Source organism: Mandrillus leucophaeus, unplaced genomic scaffold (assembly GCF_000951045.1).
Source record: "Mandrillus leucophaeus isolate KB7577 unplaced genomic scaffold, Mleu.le_1.0 Scaffold88, whole genome shotgun sequence".
Taxonomy (NCBI): Eukaryota; Metazoa; Chordata; class Mammalia; order Primates; family Cercopithecidae; genus Mandrillus; species Mandrillus leucophaeus.
The window spans coordinates 1,962,761-1,980,354 of record NW_012109585.1 but is presented as its reverse complement, the minus strand read 5'-3'; the positions used below and the strand labels follow the sequence as shown (position 1 = coordinate 1,980,354).

The following is a 17,594-nucleotide window of genomic DNA, read 5'->3' as shown; positions in this document are numbered from 1 at the left end:
TGCATTTCAGCAAAGTTGGCTATAAAACAAACCTCCAAAAGGCAAATCCTATTTGTCTACTGACTTCTATGATAAGGTTAAAAATATGTCCCCAATCACAAAATTCCTAACAGTCTGAACTGAGAACTTTTCTTAAAGACTTTATCAAAGGAAGTGTGTTCTCAGGCGATTTTTCTCTCCACTTCCTTACCCATGTCTTGGGATACTTCGATTTTGTACTCTGAGAGCATAAACCTTGTCTGAACACTTTTTCTTCCTCGCCTGTGGTCATTTGCAGTTTCTAATAGAAGTGGCTTGGAGATAATGAGTTGCCAGCAGGTGTACTATCTGTCATGCCCAGACAGGCCCCAGCTTACGAACCAGTGACCCATGCTCCTCCCCTCAGGCTAGCACTGGACACAGAAGTGGCTATGAAAAACAACCCAGACCTTTGAGAAAATTCTTGGTTCTGAAGTGAAAGGAGGCTGAAAAATTGGGAACTACTCACAGGATCGGACTCTGGGGCTTGCTCCCACTGGATCTGGCTACCTCTTCAGTAGCTTGTGCTTAAAAAAAAAAATGCCTGCATAGAGCCTGAAATCCTACTAATAAGATACTCACTTAACAAGCTCCTTGTTTTTGAAGTACACAGAGCTGAGAGTGACTTCCATCTCCCTATTGGCGCAATGATGAGGTTGGATCAGATTAGCATTTCTCACACTGTGGTCCTAGACCAGCTGTACCAGGATCCTCCAGGGGCTTGTTAATGCTGATTTCTGGGTCCTACCCAGAACTACTGCAATTAGACTCTCTAAGAGGAAGAGCCTGGGAAGTCCTACGTTCAGCCACCTCCCCAGGTGAATCTGATGTGGTTTGAGAACCACTGATCTGTTAAAGCTGCTCATACTATGTATTTATTCACACCTTGGGCTAAACCAATTTAATCCATCCATTTTCTTCTAGCCTCTTCATTGAGGTCTGCCAGATGGAGAAAATGAGAATTTGGGAGTGGCTGGAGGGGGGCGGTATGTGATTTTAGAACTGGAATACACCGGGAGATAGGGCAGGGCTTGGTTGAGGGTTGAGGGCTGCAGTTGGTAGAGAAGTCTTTCTTCTTTTCTTTCCCTTTGTCTTAGAATGACTGTCTTAGAATGACTCTTCCCCTTGGGACAGTGCTACAACATGGTGAGACTGGTTTTTGTGAGCTGGCCTGGGACTGCACCCCTAGGGTGAGCAGAGCTCATATGAAAAAGCTCCCTGTAGGTTCCTAACAGCTCACTTTTGAAGTGGACTCCTGAATAGTCTTTAGAGACTCCAACTGCCCTTGGACATGGCAGGAATGGGGTTGGGGGGAGGTCAAGAGTGGGGCTGGGGGGATACCTGCAGTGTGCTCCAACCCAAATTTCCCTTCTGTAAGACTGGGTCTGCCGAGTCTATAGAAACAGATGAGAGGACTCCTGCCTTACCCTACAAGCTCAAAATTCCACAGAGAACAGGCCACTCACCTGTGGGTGGGTCAAAGGGAAGATCGTGAGCTGGGCAGGGTGGCCTGGGGATGGGCTGCTCTGGAGCAAACATTCGCCTGAGTGAGGTTGTTTGACTTCATCATCAGCATGGCTGGCACTCAGAACAGCTTTGAGTATTCTAAGACACGAGTCTCATTCATCCTCACATGACTTTTTTTTTTTTTTAAATTAACAAAGAAGATCTCTTGGGGGTGACATGCTCCAGAGAGCAGTCAAAAAGTAAAAGATGACATTTACAAAAATCCATTCTTTTCTCTCTCCACTTCACTGCTCTATTGACTGTTTTCCTGTTCAATCAAATCCTATTCACAGCTACACATCCCATTTCAGGAACTGCCAAGGCGATAAATCTCCTGTCCTTTCTTCACTGTGCTTGCTGCCTCCCCACCTTTTCTCCTCTTCCCTATCCTGGAAGGCCTGGGGTCCTCTTGGTTGGGTCCCTCGTGTCTAGGAAATCTTCATTCAGTTTGCCTTTACCCATGACTCTTCCTAATCCCAAAGACCCCCAACCCAGGCCACTTGCCTTCCTCCCTCTACGGATTAGCTGTGCTGCATCTAGTTGAGAATTGTGGCCAGGTCAGCCCTACTCTAAAGTCATAATCTCTCTCTCTCTCTTTCGCCCTCCCCTCCCCTCCCTCCCTCCCTCCATCCCTCCCTCCCTTCCTTCTTTCCTTCCTTCCTCTCCCTCCTCCTCTTCCTCCTCCTTTTTTGTTTAATGACGTTTCACTGTATTGCCCAGGCTGATCTCAAACTCTTGGGGATCCTCCCACCTCGGCCTCCCAATGTTGGGATTATAGACATGAGCCACCACACCTGGCCCCTTTGTCATTTTCCTGTGTGTCATGGCACTGATCTTCTGAGGGAGTAAGGGACTGTGGACTGGCGATACAGGCTTTCTGTAGAAGGGAAGAGGGATTGCACAGAACACTCTGGGCAGTAGGAACAGGACAGAAGCCCACATTGTCAAATGCCCAGTCTACTGTTTATTTCACTACCTTGACTCTGGCTTCCTTTCTCCTGTTTATTCCCTCATTTTTGTTCATAAAGCATTGAATGAGCAAACAACCTTTTCAAGGCACCAATACTAGGCTAGAAACACAGGAGGGACACCAGGGTCTGACCACAGAGAGTAAGAACCTTCGTTTATTGGCTGACATCCTCTCTATGTTCAGTAGCAATGCATCCCATGTGGAATGGATACATTTAGTTTTACCTTTAGCAGATCTGGAGCAAATTTGCTTTTGGGTGATTGAAACTTACTCTATTCCTTCATCAGTTAATCACTAAGTATTAGAGTGATATAAAGTAGTCCAGCTAATTCAACAATGTGCTGGGCCTGTGCTGGTGGACAGTGTGTAAGCTAGGCCACTGCCCAGAAAGGGCGCTATAGATCAATTCAGTACTCAGGTGTCTTTTCTTGCAATTTACTCTCCCCTGAGGATAAATTATTCACCATCTCCATTATCATCGTTACTATTTATTGAAGGCTCATTTTATGCCAAGTATTGCATTTGATCATATTTCTTCCTATTGAATCCATACAACAATCCTGTGAAATTGGCTCTCATAGTATTCTCATTTCAGAGCTGGGGAAATTGAGGCCTAGGGGATTTAAGCACTTGCCCAAGGCCACAAAGTCAGTAAGAGGCCGAGCTCAGACTGAAACCTAGTCTGTTTGTCCATGGGGTACCGAGGTTCCAACATAGCCTGTGGGCTGAGGAGCAGAGCCAAGTCCCTCTCAGGTGCGTTTATCAGCACTGGGCCTGGCACCTATTCTCTGTGACACACAAACTACTTCTTTGCTTCAGGGAGTAACAGCTTCTATGGTTCAGCAGCACCAGAGTTCCACTCTTTTAGGTAGTTTCAGCTGGGTGGGGTAGCGCAGTTCATGATTCTGAGCGGAGTGGCACAGAGTTCATTGTACTTGGTTCTTAGAGACATGTATCTTACCTTAATGGGTGATTTCTCCAGAAGAGTAAGATGAGGCCCTGTAGCAACCTGGAAATTGCTTAGGGAGTCTGAGTGGCAGGGCTCAGAGCTATTTCCACTAGCTGGAAAACACATTCTAGGCCACTTAGGGCTTCCTGGGGACAAGTTTCAGGAAGTGCTTAGTCCCTTTGATCCTGGCTGCTGTGCTGGGATTCCACAAGGCTGAAAACCTGACTATCCTCCTTTCAAGATTTTGGGCAAGAGCTTGGTGAAGGCAAGGAGAAGTTCTGGAGCTGAGTGGGTCTGGGGCAGGACATGGACTGGAAACACTTCTGTGTTTCAGGCACTTTATGTAAACATCCTCATTTATCCACAAAGGTATTTGTGAATAAGGTGGGAAATCTTATTTTCATTTTATAGACAAGGACACAGAGACTCAGATAAATCAAATGACTTAAGTTCACCGGCCAGAATATACCTGCATCAGGAAGTATATTCAAGTCTTCCACACTCTTCCACTCGACCCTTCTTGGTGCTGCTGATGGCTGGCGCTCCAGGAGACTACCTGGCATCCTGCCCTGCCCCCACCTCCAAGGGAGGAACTTTGGATCTTTGTGGACACAGGCTGAGAGAGCTCCATCACCACTTCCACCCTGGGGGGATGGGCATGCCACTGTGTTACTCTGCCTGCTTTCTGGAGCACCCCCAGCAGCTACTTCTGGATCCCAATTTCAGCGTCTTGCCTCATGCTCAGGCTGCATGCCTCCTGCCTTTCTCACATGGGCCTTCCTTCCTGCTGCAGAGGCACATGATACTGCAGGACTTGCTGGTGCCCACGCACAAGACCTGGCTTGCCCAGCCAGGCATGGAGAGCTGTGACGCAACCGCTCACAGACCTGCCTCCCATGCTGTGTGGATATGGCTTCCCCAGGGCTGCCCGGGTAGGTGAGTTAATGTCCTATGGAGTGGCTAATGAGAGACAGCAGATGGGACTGATCTGGATGATAAATTCTCTACTTCTCAGCCTGATGGGCTATTCTGAGATGTGGTACTTCTAGATAGTCCTCCTGGAGAGGTCCATCGTGCCCAGGCTGTGTATTCTGGTGGATGGTGGCCAGGGCAGCTGCCTGGATTTGCTTTCCCCATCCTCACTTCACACACCTCTCATGCAGCCACACCTTGTACTTGCTTTCCCTCCTCCCATTCTTCACTTTCCTTTTTCCTTCAGTCTTATTTCCCTGAGATCGCAACTCCCTTGCTCTAATAAAGTGTTAGCATGCATCTTTTACCCAGAGTTCTGTTTTCTAGGTAACATAGGCTAAGACAATAATAATAGTAATAATATTTTTTACCATGTTTTGAGAGTTTACCATGTGAGTTACATCATCTCACTGAATCCTTGCACGATCCCTATGAAGAGGGTACTGTTATTATCACCATTTTAAAAATGAGAAAATGAAGTCTCAGAGATGTTAACCCATCTCCCCTTTGCCCCAAGAATACTCGCCAGCATGCTTGCTGCTGCATTGTTTAGCCTGAGATAACTCATGGATTGCAGTCCTAACTGCCTCCAAAGTTTACCACAAAATATCTTGCTTTTATTATTTTCACATCACTCTAGTATATAAACTTTGGAAACAAAAGACAACATTCTATTAATGGCATTCTGTTTTTAGTAGTGGTCTTTCCATTTATGCAATACAGTAATTCCTGATTGTTGAAAATGTCAAATCCTAGAAAACGTAGCATTCCTACAGGTATTTTTTTTTTTTTTTTCTAAATGGGAACATACTCTTGGACACATGGAATGTAAGTGGCAAAGTGAGGATTTAACTCAACTCTTCTGTTCAACTCTAGAACCTGAACTGTAAGCCACCCTTGAATAAAGTTGCCTTTAACCTTGAGAAATAGCAAGGAAACAGCAGTCTCTGCAAGAAGTCACCTTCAGGAGACTCCCAAAGATTCCCAGGAAGCCCAGGGTAAACCTCAAGGGAAAGCCCTCGGATACTCACGTTGTAAACGCTGGGTTGTATTTGGCACCTCGGTAGTAAGAGTACAGGTTGAACATCCCAATCATGAAGGCCACAAATACCATGATGAAAATGACCATGAACTTGAAGATATCTTTCACAGTTCTCCCTAGGGAGATCTGCAGGGGCCCAAAACTCTCGTTGGCTGGCAGGATGTATGCAATGCGAGAGAAGCTCAGCACGACGGCTATCGCATAGAGCCCTTCTGATATGATCTGAGGGTCTGAAGGCCACCACTTGTCCCTGGCTAAAAGAAAACAATCTGGGTTACTCATTAAGCCACAGGATCTATTCTAGAAGAGAAAGCAGTTAGGCATCTTTAGAGGTCTCCAACTGTATCATTTGCCATTCTTGTCCCTGTCCTTAAATTAATCCCAATACCCAGAAGTTGGACCCTCCCTCTTGGAATGTGCTGGACCATCTGCCTGGAACACTCTTCTCTCACTTCGAGGTATGATTCATTCCGAATCCTCCTCTAAGATTCTGCTCAGGCATCACCTCTTTCAGGAAGCCTTCTGTGATCCCTCTTACCCCCACCACAGGCTGGGCAGGTTCCCAGTTTCCGTCTGTGCTCTCATGGTATGCTGTGCACCCTCCATGTCTTCGCACTCACCGGACCACTTGCTATTGTCTCCTCACCAGTGTTTAGCTCCATGCTCAGGAGCTGTCCCACTCACTGGGGAGGCAGCGTGAGGAGAGAGATGGGCAAGAGCATGGACTTGGAGTCAGACAGCCCTGAGACTGAATGTGGCCCATCCACCTACTGGCCACGTGCCTCTGAGAGACAATTAACTAACATTTTGAGCTTTATTTTCCTCATCTCAAATTATGGATAATATCCATCTCACAGGACTGTGGAGAGGATGAAATGAAATCATACATGTAAAGTGCTCAGCACAGGGTCTGGCACACAGCAGGTATGGATAAATGTTTGTCAAATGACTGGATAAACTTTTAACCACATGTTTAGACCAGGCACAGGTCAGAACAAATAAGCTCACATGGGGTCCAGGAATCTAGAGGATCTTGCCTGAGAAAATACTCTTGGGTTTTGTTTCCCAGGTACACTGTGTGCTGGGATATTTGCTCCTTGATTAAGCTAAGTCCCCAAAAGTGGTGACCAGTCAGGCAGGTTTGCCACGACAGCCCTGTTCCAGGTAGGCAAGGGTCCTAGGACTGATCCTGAGCTGGGAAGGCTCTGCTTGTGGTCACTGTGACCACAAGGACCTGAGCTGCCCTATGGGTATTTCTGCAGCAGAGCAAACCTGCAAAGTGTTCCTATTGCAGTTCTAATGGTACAAGGAGCAGCATCTGTCATGAATCAGCTGTCTATTAGATGTCAGTGATTCTCAAGTGAGGGCAGCACTTTTCTTGTGGAGGATGTGTTGGGGTGTCTCTGGTTGTCACAGTGACTGAATAGGAGTACTACTGGGATGCTAATGTCCTGCAATGCCCTGGACAGATCTGTACCATGAAAACTGCCCTGCTGGAAAAGCTAATAGTGTCCCCATTGAGAAACGGTGAGTGAAACATTAATTGAGAAATATTGAGAAACCTAAATTAGCACTTACACTTACATTAGCTGTAATTTTCACAACAGCCCTGTAGAGTAGATATCATTATTGCCATTTTTAAGATTGGATTTAGGGTATGGGGTCCTTTTCAGAGCCCAGTAAATGCAGCTAGAAAGGATATTACACAGCAATTCGTGGCATTCCAAGGGAGATTGAAGAGGGAGGCTTTTATTCTTTATTTGCAAAACTAGACTCTGTTAAATAATTATAATAATACAGAGCAGTAAGAAACCTTTAGTAAAGGAAGCCAGGCCACAAAGTTTCATGGAGTGATTCTAAATTGCATTTGGAAATACAATAACATTACAGATTCTGTGTTCTCATCAAGGTCATACCTCAAAAATCCATGAAAGACTAGTAAACAGAATAAATTACATGTTTTCCAATATATCTGTCATATTCTATGGATTAATATTTGGATAAGATAAAATAAAACATAACTTCTCCCATTAAACAGAAGGCAAAAAGGAATTCTTTTTTCTGCAGCCTCTAGCTTACCATCTTATACCTCAGTCACAATAACAAGACACTCTTATAATCTACTCAGATAGATTTAGCTGTTGTCAGATCCTGATGACCAGGTCAGGACTTTCACTGAAAAATATTACATTTGAACTGACTTGTAAAGAGTTGTGATGAGCATAGAATGAACAGCATTGTGATGATTTGGACAAAGGGGTTTTCTTCTTAGAGCTATTTCCATGAGAAAAATTGCCCTGCCCTATCACAACCTGAAAAATTGGTATCTGCCCATTTGGTGCTGTAGAGGTTGGAAAGATCCACTGTCCAGCTGGCCACAAGAGGGCTCTCTTGTCTTGTAACTGGAGCACAAGTGAAGCCAGAAATCCAAAGGATTTCCAAGGGCACAGGGTGAACTACAAAAACAAGAGCAATAACGTACTATGCTTTGGGTTGGGTAAGACCCTTAATACAACCCAAAAAGCAATGGAAGTCAGAAGTGGACAGTACTGCAGCCTGAATCATGGCATTAAGAAAAGCACGTAACGCAGTATCAATATTCTCTCATCTTTCCTTGATGAACCCTGAACAAGACAGAGGGGATAATATCCAAGCTATTTTGCTTTAAGAAAGTCTGAATTTGCCAAACCCCAAAATGGCAGAGGTTGGGTGGGTGGATGATTTGTAATATTACAAGACTCTCCATTTCTCAGTGGAGAGTTCCCTACCACATTTACATGTAACATAATCTACATTGAAAACGGGCAGTTACTCAGCTTTTGCGTTAAACAAACAACCCTCTGCAGATCATTGTTGTATCTGACCATAGAATCATTGTTGTATCTTACCGCAAAGATTCTATGGTCCCGGGGCCATCTGGGTTCATGTAACAGGGACATTCAACACTCAATCCCTTCAAGATGATGCAGCTGCCATTAATAAATGCCTACTAAGTGTCCAGCTGCTTTTTACTGTTAACGAGTATCTACTGTTCCTTTAACCTTCAACATCTTTCTGTTTCAGTACAGAAATTACAGTGTTTGAACAAGAAAATGACCCAAAAGGTAGTTAGTAAGACATAATTTCTGTTAAAATAAGCAGATAATAACTGCTACCATTAAGTGAGCATTTACTATTTTCACTGCAGAGTGCAAAGCACTTCACACACACTATTTTATTCAACCCTCAAAACAAACCTTTTGACATAGATATTATTATCTCTGTTTTACATATGAGAAAACAGAGCTCAGAAAAGTTAAGTAAACAATATCTCACAGTAAACTACTGAATTAGGATTTGAATTCAGGTTTCTTCTACTCCAAAGCTTGGGGACGTAACTACTCTGACATTCAGCATGATTTTCAAATCATGTCAGGCCAGGATTCCCTGCTATACAAGGCAATCCTACATAAAGCCCTGCTATAAAAACCTGATTCTTCATGTTTAAAATAGGGACAAAAGAAGGACCCTTTTTTTGCCAGGCTATTTGCAAGAATTAGAATTGTGTGTATAAAATGTCTACTACTTGCCAGTTTCTGGCACATAGTAAGTTATCAATAAATATATGTTATAACTATTATTAGTATTCCTGAAGTCTCGATCTACTACATAAAACAGTAAGGCCTTGTATTTTGCAAGAATTAAGGTATCTTCTAAGAATCTATCTTGCCACGAAGCAATAACTGGGAAAGCAGGATTTATTTTTGCACAAAACACAGGGATCCAATATAGAAGGAAAATTCCTCTGCATATACATATTCCTCTAGTGCTCCTGGATGCATATCAGAAACAAGACGTTTCTTAAAAACAAACTATAGAAATGTTCCCAAGGGCCTTTCAGAAACAAACTCATCCTTAACACAAAAAGATTGATTTCTCAAAGTCACTAATTCCATGTTCTATTCTGCTGGCTACACTTCCAGGACCAAGGGTCTTTTTGAGGTGGAAAGGATGCTCTGCACTGACAGTGAAACTGCCAAAGTCGACTGCATTACAAATCACGGATCACATGATTATAAACGACGTTACAAATTCCAGCCACACTGAAGCGCCAAGGCCATGTCCCGGAAGCGCCAGAATGGAGTAGGGAAAGCACCCTCCGACTCACCGTACGTGAAGTACGCCACTTCCGGCGGAAGTGAAACATTGTGCAGTGTGTCGTCCTGCACGTGGCGGTCCACGTACAGCTGCGCCTCGCTGGCCTTCAGGAAGGCCATGAAGCGTGCTGTGAAGGAGGCCACGAAGATGGACAGCATCCCGAAATCTAGCAGGTTCCACAGGTGCAGCACGTACTCCCGCGGCCCCTCCTCCCAGATTTCCTTGCATTCGGACCAAATCATTCCTGTGGGAGAAGGAGAAGGCCAGGCTCATTTTTCTGTTCTCTTAGCATTGAGTTCCTCCGCATGAGGTCATGGAGGGAAGCAGAGTACAAATGTAAATATCAGCTCTTTGGAACTGGGACCATCGATAGCCAGAGGCAGACAGAAATGTGTGTTCAAAGACAGATTTTACCCAGGATATCCCGAGACTTCGCCTTGCGCTTACACACACTGTCTCTGGAAGTGAGGAGAGAGTTCTCATTCGTTGATAGATTCTTGGAGGGAATATAGGAAAAATACAGTTGCTGACACTTATACACTTTAAGAACTGGGAGGTCTTAAAGAATCAATGAGTCCTAAATTAACTATAGGGAAACTGAGGTCCAGGAATTGTAAAGGGCTATCTGAAGGTCCCCCCGATGCCCGAAATTCTACAGAAATGCCCAAATGCCTCAAGAACCTAGAACTATGGTTTTGTTGGACATAGAACCCAGTTGTTTTGTTTTTAAATCCCAGATTAGAATGCTTCTGTATTTCTGTGTCATGAGCATTAATTTGGCGTTATTAGATTTTTTCTTACTCTTTCATAACTTGCTGGATTTTAAAGATATATGTCCTCATTGTTACATATTAAACAATATAGAAATATACAGACAAAATGTTACTAGTTCCCCCAGCCTTCCTCTAAGCCAGCAGCCCGTTTGGCACCAGGGACTGGTTTCATGGAAGACAGTTTAACACAGTTTCCAAATGAATAGTTTCCAAATGAAACCGTTCCACCTCAGATCATCAGCCATGAGATTCTCATAGGATGGCAACCTAGATCCCTCACATGCATAATTCACAATAGGGTTTTCAGGCTCCTATGAGAATCTAATGCCACTGCTCATCTGACAGGAGGCAGAGCTCAGGCAGTAATGCTGCCAGCATTACCTCTTGCTGTTCAGCTCGATTCCTAACAGGCCACAGACATGGTAACAGTTGGCGGCCCAGGGGTTGAGGACTCCTGCTCTAAGCTATCCCTGTGAGGTAGCCTGAGCTAATAGTTGATGAGTATCCTTCTAGACCTGTACTGTCCAATACCATAGCCACCAGTAATATGTGGAAACTGAGCACTTGAAATGTGTCTGGTCCAGTTTGAGATGTGCTGTAAATGTAAGGTACACACCAGATTTCAAATGCTTACTATGAAAAAAGAATGTAAAGTATCTCATTAATAATTTTTTGCATCAGTTACATGTTGCAGTGATTAATATTTTGGATATGATAGGTTAAGTATATTGTTAATTTCACCTGTCTTTATAATATGGCTTCTAGAAAATTTGAAATTATCTGTATAGCTCATGGTTGTTGCTTGCCCTATATTTCTGTTGAATAACGCTATTCTATACCTTCACATTTACTGATTAGTAAATTATTACTAATATTATTTAAATTATTTTAAATTACAGGCATACCTTGTTTTTATTGCACTTTGCTTTATTGTGCTTCACAGATACTGTATTTTTTTCAAATTAAAGGTTTGTGGCAACCTTGTGTTGGGAAAGTCTATTGATGCCATTTTCCCAATAACATGTGCTCACTTTGTGTCTCTATGTCATATTTTGGTAATTCTCACAATATTTCAAACCTTTTCATTACTATATTCATTATGGTTGGTCTGTGACCAGTGATCTTTGTGATCTTTGATGTTACTATTGTAACTGATTGGAGGTATCATGAACCACTACCATATAAGATGGCAAGCTTAATAACTGTTTTGTGTGTTCTGACTGCTCCACTGACCTGCTATTTTCCTGTCTGTCCCTCCCCTCGGGCCTCCCTATTCCCAGTATTTCAACAATATTGATATTAGGCCAATTAATAATCCTACAGTGGTGTCTAAGCTGTTAAATGAAAGGAAGAGTTGTACATTTCTCACTTTAAATCAAAAACTAGAAATGATTATGGTTAATGAGGAATGTGTGTCAAAAGCTGAGATATGCCAAAAGCTAGGCCTTTTGTGTCAAACAGCTAAGTTCTGAATGCAAAGAACAAGTTACTGAAGGAAATTAAAAGTACTACCCCAGTGAACTCATGAGTGGTTGATTAAACCAGCTACAGCATTCCATTAAGCCAGTGCCCAAACCAGAGGAAGACCCTCACTCTCTAATTCTGTGAAGCCTGAGAGAGGTGAGGAAGCTGCCCAAGAAAAGTTTGAAGCTAGCAGAGTCTGGTTCATAAGGTTTAAGGAAAGAAGCCATCTCTATAACATAAAAGTACAAGGTGAAGCACCAAGTGCTGATGTAGAAGCTGCAACAAGTTATCAGAAGATCTAGCTAAGATAATTGATAACAGTGGCTACAGTAAACCACAGATTTTTGATGTAGATTAAACAGCTTTATCTTGAAAGAAGATGCCATTTAGAACTTTCAGAGCTATAGAGCAGACATCAGTGCCTGGTTTCAAAGCTTCATAGGACAGGCTGACTCTCTTGTTAGGGACTACTGCAGCTGGTGACTTTAAGTTGAAGCCAGTGTTCACGTGTCATTCCAAAAATCCTAGGGCCCTGAAGAATTATGCTAAATCTCCTCTTCCTGTGCTCTATAAGTGAAACAAGAAAGCCTGGATGACAGCATATCTGTTTACATCATGGTTTACTGAATATTTTAAGCCCACTGTTGAGACTTACTGCTCAGAAAAAAATGTCTTTCTTTCACAATATTACTGCTCATGGACAATGCATGTGGTCACTTAAGAGCTCTGATCGAGATGTATAGGAGGTTAGCATTGTATTCATGCCTGTTGACATAGTATCCATTCTGCAGCCCATGGATCAAGGAGTAATTTTGACTTTCAAGTCTTATTATTTTAAAAAATACATTTCATAAGGCCATAGCTGCCATAGATAATGATCCTTCTAATGGATCTGGACAAAGTTAATTGAAAACCTACTGGAAAGGATTTATCATTTTAGATGCCATTAAAAACATTAGAGAATCATGGTAGAAGGTCAGAATATCAACATTAAATGGAAGAAGTTGATTCAAACCTTCATGGATAACTTTGAGGGGTTCAATACTTCAGTAGAGGAAGTTACTGCAGTTGTGATGGAAATAAGAGAGCTTGAATTAGAAGTAGGGCCTAAGATGTGACTAAATTACTGCAATTTCATGATAAAACTTCAATGGATGAGGAATTGTTTCTTATTGATGAGCAAAGAAAATGGTTTCTTGAGAGTCTACTGGTGAAGATGCTGTGAACATTGTTAAAATGATGACAAAGGATTTAGAATATTCTGTAAACTTAGTTGACAAAGCAGCAACAAGGCTTGAGGGTATTGAGTTTAATTTTGAAAGAAGTTCTACTTTGGGTCAAATGCTATTAAACTGCATTGCATGCTACAGAGAGATCTTTGGTGAAAGGAAAAGTAAGTTGATGCAGCAAACTTTATTGTCTTAAGAAATTGTCATGGCCACTTTAACCTTCAACAATGACCATTCTGATCAGTCGGTGGCCATCAACATTGAGGCAAGATCCTCCACCAGCAAAAAGATTATGCCTTGTTGAAGGCTCAGATGATTGTTAGCATTTTTTAGCAATAGAGTAATTTCAAAATTATGGTATGTACTTTTTTTAGACATGATGCTATTGCACATTTAATAGACCACCGTATAGTGTAAATATAACTTTTCTGTGCACTGGGAAACCAAAAAATTCCTGGGACCTTCTTTATTGGGGTACTTGATTTGTTGTAGTGGTCTGAAACTGCACTTGCACTATCCTTGAGGTATGCCTGTATTAAAATGTAACTATTCAGTTTCAATTTGAGCACCTACTATGTTTTGGGCACTGCCATGTGTGTATATATATATTGTCTTAAATCTTTGCAACAACCCTATAAAGTACATTCTGCTATTATCCTATTTTTACAGCTAATGAAACAGCGCCTCAGGTGGTTGTAATGTGCCTTGCTAGGAGGGAGGAGATCTGGAATTTGAACCCAGAAGGTCTGCTTCTAGAGTTCATGTTCTTGACCGCCATACTCTTCTGGCTCTCCAGGAAATAAAACTGGGCTCAAATCAGTTAATGTGTAGAAAAGACTCTTGAACATTTTATGTCATCAAAGAGTCTTATGACTGCTCACATCTGGGAGAGCTTTGATGTGGAACCGAGCTACACTTAACCTGTATATTTAGAGGGATTCACGTGGTAAAAGAATCACCAGCTGGTCGGTGAGTGAAACAATTCCAGCTCAGTGACCACACTCCCTAGAGGCTAACACCGATAGCCTCTTTTGGCAGTCCCTCAGCCGTGTTCATCAGACATGATGGCCAGCTTTCCCTGGAACCACCTGGCCCCCCCCCCCGCCCCCGCATTGCTCCTCTTCAGCTTTCTTTGCTGCTTTTTTTTTTTTTTTTTGAGACGGAGTCTCGCTCTGTTGCCCAGGCTGGAGTGCAGTGGCCGGATCTCAGCTCACTGCAAGCTCCACCTCCCGGGTTTATGCCATTCTCCTGCCTCAGCCTCCCTAGTAGCTGGGACTACAGGCGCCCGCCACCTCGCCCGGCTAATTTTTTGTATTTTTTAGTAGAGACGGGGTTTCACCATGTTCGCCAGGATGGTCTCGATCTCCTGACCTTGTGATCCGCCCGTCTTGGCCTCCCAAAGTGCTGGGATTACAGGCTTGAGCCACCGCGCCCGGCCTCTTTGCTGCTTTTCTAACTCTGCCCACTCCTTAAAGGCTGTAGCTTTTCAGGTTTTTGGCTGTTCGCATTCTTGCCTCTGACCTCAAGTAAGACCTGAAACTTTGTCCTTCATTTCCTTGTATATGTCTCACAGATGAATATCTTCCTACTTTTCCTTAAGAACTTCAAAGCTGAATTCCCCCTATAGAGAGAGACTACTGTTAGTGGGTTAGTGGATGTCTTTTCAGTGCCAGTATTACATTCCTCAAGCTGGCCTCCCCATCCCTCCCACCCTGACTGTGTCATACCCTTACCCAGTATTCCCACTCTTGCACCCCTGACTCTTCTGACTGGCACCAGGGATCACTGCAGTTCTGCAGATCCTTCTCTAGTGGACATCAGATCCATCTTGCTCTTTTAGTCTTCCACTCTATTTTCTGACCTCATGAAGTTTGGGTCATAGCGTGGTCACTTCTCTCTTCAGATACCTGTGGTGTATTCCTCATAATACCAAGATAAAGTCCAGACTCCAAAGCTAGGCTATCATTCCTTCCTATGATATTCCACAGTTTTCATATACCCTGTACTCTAGCAAAGCAAGCCCACCCAACAGTCCTCCAGCAGTTCCACCCAACCATTTGCTTGTGTTTCTTCCTTTCTTTTTCCCGGACCTTAATCCAAGCACACTCACAGATGCCTACATAATACAGTGGTCTTTAAGGGTCCAGCTGCTGAAAAAGCCTGGTATCATAGATAATGCTGGAAGTAGACAGTAATGAGGGCTCTGCCCTGGTCAGACCCTCGCTGACTTGCTCACAGGCTCACATGTGGGCACATTTGAGTGATGAGCTGATCACCTTTACTTGTCTGAGACTATGCCCAGGGATTATTTTAATCAGAAAATTTCCCTTTCTGTTGAAAATGGCCCATGAAATAGAAGGATTTAAAATATTTTTCTTTTCTTTTCTTTTTTTTTTTTTTTTTTGAGACAGACTCTCGCTCTGTCACCCAGGCTGGAGTGCAGTGGTGCGATCTCGGCTCACTGCAACCTCTGCCTCCTGGGTTCAAGCGATTCTTCTCTCTCAGCTTCCTGAGTAGCTGGGACTACAGACACATGCCACCATGCCTGGCTAATTTTTGTATTTTTAGTAGAGATGGGGTTTCACCATATTGGCCAGTCTGGTCTCAAACTCCTGACCTCGTGATCCTCCCACCTTGGCCTCCCAAAGTGCTGGGATTACAGGCATGAGCCACCACGCCCGGCCTGAAATGTTTTTCTAAGGAGAAAAGTAATTTGAGAGCAGCTGTTTGGAGAAGAATCATGGCTTTATTTAATGAAAATCTGCATATTTGTATCAAATTGGAATTCCCACAATAGGAAATATTAAAAAAAACATTGCAGGTATGTTTACCCTATAATGGTAGGGCAGAACCAGCCCCCTCCTTTTTTGTTAACAAAGCTATGTCTCAAGTATCCCGTATCAAAATGTTTGTGATAATTCAGTGAAGTAATTTCTTAACACTGAAATGTGCTTTCATCTGTGACTGTGCAACAGATATTTTTAAAATCGATTTTAAAAACCCATTTTTAATGGATAGAAAAATAGTGTTTGTTGCTTTCCTCTACCCCCAAATTAAAATTCTCAGTGTCTGAATGGAACTGCTTTTAGCCTGGCACTAGGAGAGTCACAGGCTGTAACTTGAATGATTGGCTTTAATTCAGGAGGCCCTGGGTTCAAGTTCTAGCTTGGCTACTTATTAGGAGTATGACTTTGGCTAAGTCCCTTGATTTGCTGTGGGTCTTAGATTCTATATTTTAAAATGAATGAATTTGGAGTTTGGAGGTAACTTCAAGTACTAAAAGCTCTATGAATCTGAAATGCAAATTATTTTCAGAAAACTAACTTTTCTGACCCATATAGTTGCTTCTCGTTGGGCATTGCGAATCACTTCCTCCGTGGTCAAATGTCTGCATGAGTCTTCTTAGATTTAAATATTAATTCACCCAGATGAATTTAAATTATTCTAGGGCCATAAGTAAAAGTAACATGGGCCCAAGGGTTTGGACAGCAGGAATGCTTAATGAAAAAGGAAATGTGTGAAATTAAGTATTTCAGTGAGTGAAATTAAGCCCCCTGCCTCCAAAGTGCCAAGGATAGTTCAGCATTTTATATCCAAGCTGAGCCCCGTGGTCTTTTGCTTCCAGTATGCCAATCAGAGGAGTGTTTAGAGACCAGGGCTCAAGGGGTAAGCATGCGCCTCCACCCTCCTCCCCACTCTTGAGCCTCCTTCAGGCAAAATTCCCCTCACTCAGGGTTGCCTGGAGCCTAGAGAACAAGGTCACATAATAAAGAAGGGGTTCCTGGCAGCGGAACAGGCTGGGAAGTGCCAGGAAGCCTCAAGGGAAATGAGTAGCTTCTTATAGGCAGGTTCTGAGTAATGTCCTGTGGGCTGTGGAGATGGAGCTTGACAGCTAAAAGGCAGTTCACTCCTATCCCTGCCTCACATGGTATTCAGAAGGGCTCCCCCTTCAAAGTCCTGTGAGACTTAAGTATGCACATTCTTTAAATGGTCCTGGCCCCCAGGGGCTACTGTCCCAGGGCATTGCATCTGCCTCTGTGTTCTCTCAGGCCAACTTCTCACCATTGGTCCCCAGTTTGAACTCACAGGAGAGAGAATATGCATAGTGACTCTGAACCCACAAGTCCTAACATCAAAACAGTATCTCAATAGGAGGTCCTTTGCAACAAATTTGGGCCTTAGACATACTCAGGGTTCATTTGTTTTTCAGGCAAGAGGATGATATTAATAGATTCAAAAATTTTCTAACAAAGCTCCTCCTCTTCTTCCTCCTCTTCTTTTCTAATTATAGTAGCCCCCAATCATTGAGCACCTTGTAGGAGCCAGGCCCTTTGTAAGTACTTAATAAATGCTAAGTCTTCATAATAGTCTGATAGATAGCTACTGTAATTATCCCAACTTTACAGATGAAGAAACTCACCTATGGAGGTGGCAAGTAAGTTGTCCGAAGCCACACAGGCAGCCCAGGAGCCTTGTTGTCCACTGTGCTGTCTCCTGCCTTGCCCTCCACTAGGAACAAGCTTACTCTCACTGG

At 43.2% G+C, this 17,594-nt stretch overlaps 1 protein-coding gene across 3 annotated transcripts in view; it reads right to left on the bottom strand.

Moving 5' to 3' along the window:
* Positions 1-17,594, bottom strand: part of TRPC7 (transient receptor potential cation channel, subfamily C, member 7) — a 141,072-nt gene that overhangs the window by 29,486 nt on the left and 93,992 nt on the right. For all 3 annotated transcript variants that reach the window (XM_011969179.1, XM_011969181.1, XM_011969182.1), the window contains 2 exons: positions 9,605-9,838; positions 5,447-5,711 (listed from right to left, as the gene is read on the bottom strand). In XM_011969179.1, the coding sequence (XP_011824569.1) occupies positions 5,447-5,711; positions 9,605-9,838 (499 nt within the window). The remainder of the gene's footprint in view (positions 1-5,446; positions 5,712-9,604; positions 9,839-17,594) is intronic.